Here is a 10,804-nt window from a genome sequence, read left to right as displayed (position 1 = left end):
TGCCTCACTGCACACCTGCCTTTCGACACCAGATTTTACACGGAATGAAAGCCAGGTGCCGAGGCAGCGTTCGCAGAAACACGCCAGCCTGAAGGCAGTACATGCTCATAAACCTGTCGCGCAGAAGGGTCGGAGCTCCGCACTCATTACACACACACAGCTGGACCTTGCAGCCCGGGCTGAGGACGCAGCTCAGCCCACTACGCGGGGTGGGAAGCCACCGAGCCGCGCTGCGGCTCCCAGCCGTCTTCCAGGCGCCCCTGTCCCGGGAGCCGTGCGCTGCGCCGCCCGGCTTCCACAGCCAGCGGGGAGGCTGCGGGGCTCGCCCCGGCCTCGCCTCCCCTCAGCCCGCCCCGCTCCGCCGCGGCTCCTCCCCCGGAGCCGTGCCGAGCCGTGCGGCCATGTCGAGCCTCCTGCCCCTTCGCGCCGCAGCCGCCGCTCGCCGCCGCCTCCTGCTGCAGCCCCCGGCGGCCCCGGGCCCGGCGGCGGCGCGGAGCGGCAGCGGGGCGCTGCCCGGCGGGCTGGTGCGGCGGGGCGGGCTGGTGGGCGGCCGCTGGCTGGAGGCGCCCGCGGCCTTCGCTGTGCGGGACCCGGCCAGCGGGCAGGAGCTGGGCCCCGTGGCCGACTGCGGCGCGGCCGAGGCGAGGGCGGCCGTGAGGGCCGCGCACGGGGCCGGGGCCGCCTGGGGCCGCCTCCCCGCCAAGGTGAGCGGGGGGCTGGGGGAACGTCGTGGGAAGCGGGCCGGGCTCGCTGCGCCCACCCCGCGGCACAACGCAGCCCTGTGTCCCCTCAGGAGAGGAGCGCCCTCCTCCGCAGGTGGTACGAGCTGATGGTGGAGAGGAGGGACGACCTGGCCGCGATCATAACGGCGGAAAACGTGAGTGAGGGAGTGGGAGCCGCGGGGTTCCTCTCCAGAGGAGCCGCTTTGCCCTACAGCTGTGGTGCTGCATGGCCGAGCAGTTCTGGTCATCCTTACATGAGGAATACCCCTAAACATCCTCTAAGACCAGAAAGATACTCGGGAATCCCAAGCGTTAAAATACACATCTCCAAGCTCCAGATCTGTGAAAACTGTTAGTCTACTTGTGGTAACGTTTATCTTGTTTGGAAGCATAACATATGGATGCATTAACATTAAAATGAAGTTGAATTCTCTCAAAACACCCAGTGTACATTTCACCAGTTAGCCACCATGTCTTTATTTATCAAGCTATTTACTTAAAATTTAAGTTGGGCTTAGACTATTCATTGTGCACTCACACTGCTCTCTTAGGCCAATCGATAATGTTTCAAACACCACCTTTTTTACACACTTACAGTGTGCTATTTTGATAGCTATAGTACCTAGAAACCCAGCTGGAATCAGACCTACGTTGTGCAGAGGCATACAGAAACCTAAACTGTCATCTTAATGTCAGAAATCATTGTGGTTTTTTTTCAGTTTCATGCGTTTAAAAAGGGAAAATAACATAAATACTGTTATTGCCCCTTAGTATGTAAAATAAAAATTAACATTTTTTTTCTCTCATGTATTGCTTGAAATTAATTGTTAGATTTTATAGTTTATGCCTAATCATATGTAGCAAGGCAAGGTTACTAAGTAGCTAGAAAGGATGTGTCCAGAAATACAGTCCTGATAATAAGGAAGAACAAACATTGCTGGAGATCATAGGTTGTGGTTTTTGGAGGCTTCTTTTTACTGCATTCTCTGTCTTTTAAGGACGGGGAAGCCATCTGACAAGTAATTAATAACTGCAATAATTACAATATCCCTTGTTAAACTGAGGCACAGCGTCTGTGGCTTGGCCTCTTCAAGTGAAAATGATTTCACTGAAACTTGTAAGTGGGGATAATGAGTTATGTCTGCATCAGCGTCTTATTTTGGATAGGAGTGGCTGTACCATTAAAGCAAATCTCCTGGTCACTTAACGTGTTGTGCTTTGCATCACAGAGCAGTCTGGAAATTCACAGGCTGGCATCCTTTTGAGTAAAGCCATGCTGGAAGGTACCACAGCAGCTTCTCTGTTGTGTTCCAACAGCTAATGCTCACTCAGTCCACAGGACCAGACCTGGAGGTGGGTGGTCCAAAGTAATACACTCCAAAACAATGGTCCCTGACATAAACTTGTAACTTTTGCCATGATTTATATCTTCTTCAGAATGGTGGTAGCAGCTAACTGCAGAGTTTGTAAATAACACTTCACAGAGTTGTAAAACATGCTGTCCCAGCTCCTCATCTAGTGCAGGTACGAATCTGGGCACCACAGTCAAAGCACTGGCTATATAATGACTGTATGTTGAAGTCACATAACTATTGATGGTGAAATCATATCAAGTCCTTTCCAGAGACTGCAGTGTATGTGATACAGGATTATAAAGCACTCTGAAAAGAACTCTGAAATGACCTAAATATATTTGCATTGCTTCAGTCTGCCACTTACTTAGTGTATCTTCAATCTGATTTCATCAAAGGGAAAACCTCTGAAAGAAGCGCAGGGGGAAATCCTATATTCTGCCTCATTTCTGGAATGGTTTGCGGAAGAAGCTCGCCGAGTTTATGGTGATGTCATTCCAGCATCTGCAAAAGACAGAAGAATCCTGGTGCTGAAACAGCCGGTGGGAGTGGCAGCTATTATAACCCCAGTAAGCACAGCTGATTTTTTCACATCAGACAGAGGTTTTCAGCTCAGCCCACAGCGTGGGGCCTTACGGCTCCTCTTGCCTCAAGAAACATCCCTGTAAAGTTTCATTTCTATGTTGTGCCTGCTTCTTCCTGAATTGGCAGTACTTTGAAATGTTCACCTAGGACAAAGCACATCATGCAGGTCTGTTTAGGCTACCACATAACTGCATAAAACGCCTGTTATTACTACAAAAACAGGGGGCAAGATTTCCCCAAGTTTGATTGTTCTTTTCTCTCATCCTAGTGGAACTTCCCCAGTGCTATGATTACCCGGAAGGTTGGTGCAGCTCTGGCAGCTGGCTGTACAGTAGTAGTGAAACCCGCAGAGGATACACCTTTATCAGCATTGGCTCTTGGAGAGGTGAGCTTTTATGCTAGGCTTTACATTAATAATGGACTGAAGCTGTAAATAAGAGCCCATAAATATCCCTATGGTCAGATGGCCTTTATTGGTAACTCTAGCCAACTTCATACATGAAGAAAGGACAAGTTGGCTGATTTGATCCAGAGGTTTTAGTTCATTAGAAATCTTTTGAAGTTGCCTCTAATATGGTGTAGAGCCTGAAAGCAGACCTGGCCATTGAGCCACAAGAAACATCTTTATATCCTTCCTTTGGCTACTTTGAATGACAGACAGCTTAAACATGGGTGAAACTGCACTCTTAACAATGTGGCATCTGTTAGCTGTGCTGTGCACCTTGGGCTCTTACTGGTTTGCAGACTGATTTCATCAAAGCAATAAACGTAAACGGACTCTTCCTAATACAAAATGCACTGATAATGCAAATTCTGTTTCTCTTGTTGCAGCTTGCAAACCAGGCTGGAATTCCTGCAGGAGTGTATAACGTTGTTCCTTGTTCCAGACAACAGGCACCAGCTGTAGGGGAAGTCTTGTGCACTGATCCATTGGTAGCCAAAATATCTTTTACTGGCTCTACTGAAACAGGAAAGGTACATAAGTGCACAGAATATCCTTGAAGATTATTACTGTGGTTGTACTGGAAAGGTAGGGGAAAGTGTGTGCTTCCAAACAGAGCCTTCTTCTCTGGCTACTGTATGCAGACAGTCCAAATAAGTGTGTATTTGTTGAGATACTGCCTATTTACTTCGGTGTCAGTACTTCATAGAAGGATGTCTATGTGCAACTTCTGCATAATTGTCCCTCATTAAATTGTAACCTGAACGGTTCTGTATAAGATGCTCGTGTTTCATATCATACTGTGACAGCATACTAATAGGAATGCTGAAACTGAATTTCAAAGGTGCTGTTTGGGAATGGCTTCTGTAGCTGAAAGAAATTCTTAGAGAAGCGAGACCCTTGCCTCTCTTGTATCAACTTTTTGTATCAGCCTTAACCAACAAGCAGTCTTGCTCATCAGTCCCCAGTGAAATCAAAAAAGCTGCAGAGTGTGGCTAAGGGTGGTAGAACTCTATGCAGTGCCCTTACACAGAAGGAAGAAAAACTCTTGATACCTAAGGCAAACCTTAATCCCAAATTTTGTCACGTATTGGAAAATTGTAAGAGTAGTCAAGATTTTTATTACTGAAAGGGAAGTGAACAAGCAAACAAGTGACAATATTAGTATATAAAAGCCTGACCTGAAGTTGATGAAAATCCTTTTCTTTATTATTTCTTGGCCAGAATGTGATCTCTAAAGACTTTAATGAGTGAAATTAGTCCTTGTATTTGTGATGGGACAAAAAAAGATGGCCTAGCATTAAAGAGAAGATGCAAATTAACTTCCTGCCAGAGGTAGCTTTTCACTGCCTTCTGTCTGTAAGCTTTGTGGTTCCATCGTTTATCTCTGGTAGAGGTACAGGTTTCCATGTTTCTTCAGATACTGCTGAAGCACGCAGCTGGCACCGTGAAGCGAGTCTCCATGGAGCTTGGAGGGCACGCTCCTTTTATAGTGTTTGACAGTGCCGATGTGGACCGTGCTGTGGCAGGAGCCCTTGCTTCTAAGTTTAGAAACTCAGGACAGGTAAGAGTAACCATTTTGTCTTTGTTTCTGGAAGGAGAAGAGCTGCATATATAGTTGAAGCAGTATAAATAAACTATTTTATGTAAAAGGAAAGCATGGAACAATTCATTGTGAAGAGAGAGATGCTTGGGGCCACACATGGCTCTGGGCACTTAAGCCAGTTATCAGGCAGCAAGTCCAAATAACAACATAATAAAATCCCTTTCTTCGTACTTTCATGGGCATAGAAAGATAAATGGCTGTTACTTTTGAGAGACTGTAGTAATCAAACTAGGCTGCAGTAACTGTAGTACTGTAGTAACCTGACATTGTGGCATGAAGGCCAGAATGAATTCGTAACGAAATACAATATAAAATATCGTTTGCTTTTCCTTTTCATGTTTATTTTCAGACATGTGTTTGCACAAACCGTTTCCTGGTGCAGAAGGGAATCCATGATGAATTTGTGGAAAAGTTTGCTAAAGCCATAAGGAGCGAGCTACGTGTTGGAAATGGATTTGATGCAAATACCACCCAAGGGCCACTAATCAATGAAAAAGCAGTAGAAAAGGTACAAATAAAAGATTTCATTTTGACACCTTTATTTCCTTTTCATGATCCATAAAGTAACTTTGGAACTGTGTTTAACTTTTTTCACGTTTTTTGTTAGAAAGAATTAGCAGTGTGGCTGGGAGCTTGTTGTCTCCTCCAAACCCATGTGTGTATGTAGAGGAGCAGATGTGGCCAGTTAATGTAGAAGAGATTCCTCCTTTAGGAGGGAATGATTCTTCCTAATTATTTCCTGTCTGTTCTCAAGAAGAACATTTACTGAAATGTGATACACCGTGAGAGTTTGGTGGTGATTCTACAATTCTGAAGCATTGTGATTGAGAACTTGCCTCGGAGACCAGTGCCTCTAGCAAAAGCTAAGCACAATAACACACTGAGGTTAAAAATACCAGCGCTCTGAATGCTGTAATCATTTGAAATTTTATATGCATGGCTTGGGTCTTCTGTTTTGTATGACTCATGACTCCAGTAATAAGTAAGATTTTCTATAATATTTCACCCTTCCTAAGTTTAAAGATTATTGAATTATGTGGTTCATACCTTCTAAGATACTACGGCTCGGTTATATGCTGGTTTGATTTCAGTCCCATTATACATGAATGCTGTCAGACTCTTTCTGTGTATAAAATACTGGAATATGAAAATACTCAGAACTATTTGCGAGACAAAGGATAAAACACATGGATGTAATGAAATTCCTTCCCTTTATGCATCACAAAAGTTTTGTGTATATCGCATGTCTATACACACACAGCAAGCACTGTAAATAGTCATGTAACTGCCTTTTTGTTACTTCAAAGGATTGTATTTTAGGTTGAGACTGCTACTTTAGTTTTCTCATTACTTTCTTGTCTTTGGATCAATTGTAGATGTACAGGAGTGGAGAATGATTTTGCCAGTACCATCTTGAAAGCTTACTTCTGTTGTCTTTCTCTTTAAATGACAGTCATGTACTTCTGTTTCGACAGTCCCTGATCATGGATATCAGGTGTACTGCTCAGTCCTGCAAAGACTTTTCTCATGTTATTTGTAATCCTTTCATTTCAGTAGAAAAGGTGAATGTATGTGACACTGGGGCCATACTCATAGTTTAATTCAAGAGAAATTTTAAGTAACATTGCAAATAGTCTTCTGCAAAGTATAAACCTCTCTTCAAAGTCTTCTCTTTAATACTGGATAGTATTATTTCTTCAGTGGAAAATATATTGATGTTCATTTTTAAGTCCTAACCTTGAGATTTTTGTTTTGCATACCTTAGGTAGAGAGACATATTAATGATGCAGTTTCTCAAGGAGCATCTATTGTGACTGGAGGGAAACGACACAGCTTGGGGAAGAATTTCTTTGAGCCAACATTACTGAGTAATGTTACAACAAAAATGCTTTGCACGCAAGAGGAGACATTTGGCCCTTTAGCACCGGTTATCAAGTAAGACCATTCATTTTCCAGATTAAAATACAGCAATAAAAAAGAATGAAAGATTGTTTTGAATAAATAATATTTGCATGACTGCTTGCCAAAGGTTATTTTTGTGAGGCCAAATAAGAATCACAGAATCATTTAGGTTGGAAGACCTATGAACTAACACTAGCAAGTCCTCTACTAAACCATATCACTAAGCTAAGTCATTTAATAAGACTGTGGTAAATACGTGGAAACTTACTGTGCACACCTAGCCTGTTTGTTTCTCTCTTGACCTGATTTAAGTCTCTGCAGCTTTTCAAAAATGGTTTTCTTTTAAACTGCATCAGCAATTAAGCTGGGGCAGGTAACAGCAGAACTCTCACAAATTTCATGTTTTGCAGAATGAAGGGGGAGGCAGGAGCTTGCAATTTGTCATGATTTGCTAGCCCTGCTTTTCTGACTGAGGATGACTTAGCTCTGTACCTCTTTTTGCTCCTTAAAACCTTCCCTGCCTCCATTCAGAATGATTGGATATGACGGAAGAACATGATAGGGTAGGTCATCTATCATAGCTGAGAGTGCTTATGTAGTTCGGGAAATGAGTGAGCTAACCCATAGGAAGTAAAGGTTTAGCTACCAGTATCTACGGAGGATGAAGGCAATCCTAATTATTTAACTGTGGTTTAATTTAAAGTAAGTGGTAGAAACTCCTCCATTGCTTCAAAATGAAAATTAAAATAGATACTGAAAATACATTTTTGGAAAAAAATTCACATTGACTTATTTCTGATAAAGCTGCATCTTTGCAGTAAGTGAGCAAGATGGTAGATGAACTGCAGGCCTCATTTCTATTTTTTTCTTTATATTGACAGATTTGAGACTGAAGAAGAAGCTATTGCCATAGCAAATGCAGCCAGTGTGGGTTTAGCAGGTATGCCTTTCTTTCAGATAAATACATTGTTGAGGTTTTTTATAAGATTCAGTGTTAAGGGGGTAACAATTTTTAATGAAATGACAGACATCGTGTCAAGAAGTATCTTTTTCAGTCTTCTGCAACTGTTCCTTCAGACTTTTTTTTTTTTTTTTCATTCTGTACCTCTGTTTCTGCATGGCAGGATATTTCTACTCCCAAGATCCAGCTCAGATCTGGAGAGTTGCAGAGCAGCTGGAAGTTGGAATGGTTGGTGTAAACGAAGGCATAGTCTCCTCAGTGGAGAGTCCTTTTGGTGGGGTAAAGCAGTCTGGCTTAGGACGAGAAGGTTCGAAGTATGGCATTGATGAATACTTAGAAATAAAATATGTCTGCTTCGGAAGCTTGTAAAAATCTTCAGAAAGCACAATCCCAACATTTTGGAAAAGAGCATTGTAGTTTTAAAAGCTTTTTGAACCAGAATTATGTTATGAATGCAACATTTACCTTCTTCAAAACTAAGCAACCCTGTTCTGTATGCGTAGAGATATTTACAACATTCTGTGCTGCCACATGTTTTTACATGTTTGTACGTTGTTTTTGACCAATGTGATCACAGTGCCCATCATCTCTAACAAGGAGTAGCGAGGAATGCACATCTGTTATCCTTAGATTACCCCTGTGTAGTTGGGAGGACTTGGAGACTTCTGCATTATGAAAATAGATCATAGCCTGTGTCAAGGGGAAAACTGACTACCATTCGTTGTTGCCTGCTTGAGTGTGTGTAGGGCGTGGGAAGTGTTGAGAATGGCAGACTCCCTTTAGAGTTTTGTGTAAATACCAACATTTTCTAATGTGGTTATGTAACTTTCTTTTAGAAGCAGGCATGTCTCTTTTTAACTGGGGGATAATCTGATGCTTATGAAAGGTGAGGAGTGTTTTTTAGCTACTGCTAGGAGTTGATGCAGGTGAACGTACAGCTTTGTCAGTGCATGTTAATGCTGGCTGCAGAGCTGCCAGCTGTTCAGCTCCGGTCTTCTGAGCAAAGAGCTGTAATTTGTGCTTAACAGCTTACAGGTTTGGGATCGAACGCCTTTGTCTGGTATGTATGAGAGTCCCAGCTGTCCTGGGAAAACATCAGCAAAGGACAAAGAGTTGCCGGCGTAGTGAGTAGTAGGAGGAAGATAGGATGTACGGTTACAGGAATAACTTGTAGAATTGTCAGGGGACACTGAAAGGGCTGTATGAATGAATTCCAAGTGGTGACATGATGATACACATAACTCCCTTCTGCGAAAAGAATGTCCTTTTGTAAAAGGAAGGTCACTGATGTAAATGTTGCTCAGCGTCTAGAATGTTACCCACCACCTCCAAAGAACAGGAGCAGATAGATGGTTCAGTTCCTCTGGGCTTTGTGCCTTGAATCAGATTTGTGGTCACACAGGAAAATAACCTTTAAGGAGGAAGGTACAAAAACCTTTAAAATTGGCTAACTTGTGGTTTAATAAGGACTTAAGTAAAAATGACTAGAGGTGAAACTTTTACCCATAACCTCACTACTTTAATTGTCATCTTTAAGGATAATTTAAAGAATCCTTAATATGACACAAACAGTACTGTTTAAACGTTATTATTTCAATGAGACTTGAAGCATTTAAAAAAAAGTGCAATGCTAATTTGGCAAATAAATCAACATAGCAGAGACTAAGGAGAAGAAATTTTCTTTCCTGTACTTAAATTGTTTGGTGGGATTTTACCCATTAATTACTGAAAAAAAATAGAAGGTAACACACCACTTCTTCCTAATGAATGTACACTATGAAATGGGCTATTTTAAGATATTTTATCCAATGAAGCAAAAAGGTACCAGGTACCATAAGACTTACACGAAAGAAGAGCCAGAGCTGAGTTTCACAGAGTTTTATAAAGCACACATGAGGTAGCATTGACTGCTGCTCATTATTTCTAAATATTTTTTTATGTTTATATTTATCTAACACTTGAGACCAGGTGGGTGTTTGTATGTAACACATTACTTGTCAGTAAATGTATATGTGTGCATCCTGCCAGTTGAAGGACAGGTAAAGAACACTTATTGCCCTTCCAAGCATTTCCAATGCACCAAAATAAATGCATGTTTAAGGTAATAAGGACTTAATACTGTTATCAGTTGCCGTACATTTGTCTTTTTTTCCAAGAACAAAAAAGGATAGCCAACTTCTACCTACACTAATTGCAAGAAACCTTCCACCCAACCTCTGAGATTACACTACTGAGCACACAGGCTACCTGAATTTAGAGAATATGAGGATGTGGAACAGGGAGCTCTTTGCCAGCTTTGGCTGCCAATACATTGTTTATTTCTTACTGGAAAGTGTAACGAGGCTGAAAAAAGGTCATAACTTGGTGTCTGGGTACTAATAACACAGTGGTGCAGGCACAGTTGTGGATGTTGTACACAGGTTGGAATATCTGCCGCTTTAATTGCACAGATTTAAAACTGTCTGCGTGTGATCTGCAGTATGAGGTCAAAGTTATCTCATTTACTGCTGTATGACAGTGCAGTTCTGAATGTAGGTGTACTTCTTGGGACAGTGCAGTTGGAGGATAAACTTTTTAGCCGGCTGCTCTATTAATTGTAAAAACTAGTGATCTGATGCATTGGTGCATTTAAAATCTTCATGTATTTCTAAGAATAGCACTGTTAAAATTAATGAGTAAATGTTTACTTTTTTCCTAGCATTTTTTTTTACTATGCCTGATAACAAGCACAAAACATAATTAATAAGGTATATAGGCTTTAAAAAAAGCCTTTGTCTAGATGGGATTGTGGTAGGATTCCAGCATAGCAGCCTTGTGTCACTGAAGTCTACATCAATAAGCACAGAATAATCTTGAAGTTGTTTTCAAAACAAAAGCTGTGATTCTTTAACAAAACATATACTTGAATTCTTACACCTCAGTTATGTTGATTACATTTGTGATAGTTCAGCGATTTCTGGATACTAAAACTGCAATGGAAAAATGTTTTCAGTTAATAAATAACTTCTGTGAAAGCACTGGATTGTGTGGTTCATTACCTTATTTACTGCTGAACTGATGGAGTGACAGTAGCTACATTACGTTCAGTCCCTCAGATTTCCACAGAAGTTTTGTTGTGCCAACTTTAGTACTGGAAAAAAAAGACTCTTCTCTGCATCCAGATGTTCTTTAGATGTTTATAAGCGAGGTGGCTCCTGATCCTGGTAACACCAAGCCAGTAGAGTTAAGAAAAAA

General features: G+C 41.9%; 1 protein-coding gene across 1 annotated transcript; it reads left to right on the top strand.

Moving 5' to 3' along the window:
* Positions 1 to 401: 401 nt before the first annotated feature.
* On the top strand, positions 402 to 10,587 carry ALDH5A1 (aldehyde dehydrogenase 5 family member A1). The gene is made up of 10 exons (XM_035549652.2): positions 402 to 704; positions 794 to 877; positions 2,473 to 2,643; positions 2,928 to 3,044; positions 3,491 to 3,634; positions 4,522 to 4,665; positions 5,057 to 5,215; positions 6,473 to 6,642; positions 7,491 to 7,549; positions 7,734 to 10,587. Exons 1-10 carry the CDS (start codon positions 402 to 404, stop codon positions 7,937 to 7,939), a joined length of 1,557 nt encoding a protein of 518 aa, XP_035405545.2. The 3' UTR covers positions 7,940 to 10,587.
* Positions 10,588 to 10,804: the final 217 nt, after the last annotated feature.

This window comes from Cygnus atratus, chromosome 2 (assembly GCF_013377495.2).
Source record: "Cygnus atratus isolate AKBS03 ecotype Queensland, Australia chromosome 2, CAtr_DNAZoo_HiC_assembly, whole genome shotgun sequence".
Lineage (NCBI taxonomy): Eukaryota > Metazoa > Chordata > Aves > Anseriformes > Anatidae > Cygnus > Cygnus atratus.
Note: the sequence above shows the minus strand (reverse complement) of the source record. Positions and strands in the feature narration are given on the sequence as shown.

What these genes read in the sequence shown, in the direction of transcription:
- ALDH5A1 (XM_035549652.2), top strand. Translation starts at nt 402, where the DNA reads ATGTCGAGCCTCCTGCCCCTTCGCGCCGCAGCCGCCGCTCGCCGCCGC. An exon ending in GGGGCCGCCTCCCCGCCAAG is followed by an intron (nt 705 to 793) that starts GTGAGCGGGGGG and finishes GTGTCCCCTCAG; the next exon opens with GAGAGGAGCGCCCTCCTCCG. An exon ending in ATGAAAAAGCAGTAGAAAAG is followed by an intron (nt 5,216 to 6,472) that starts GTACAAATAAAA and finishes TGCATACCTTAG; the next exon opens with GTAGAGAGACATATTAATGA.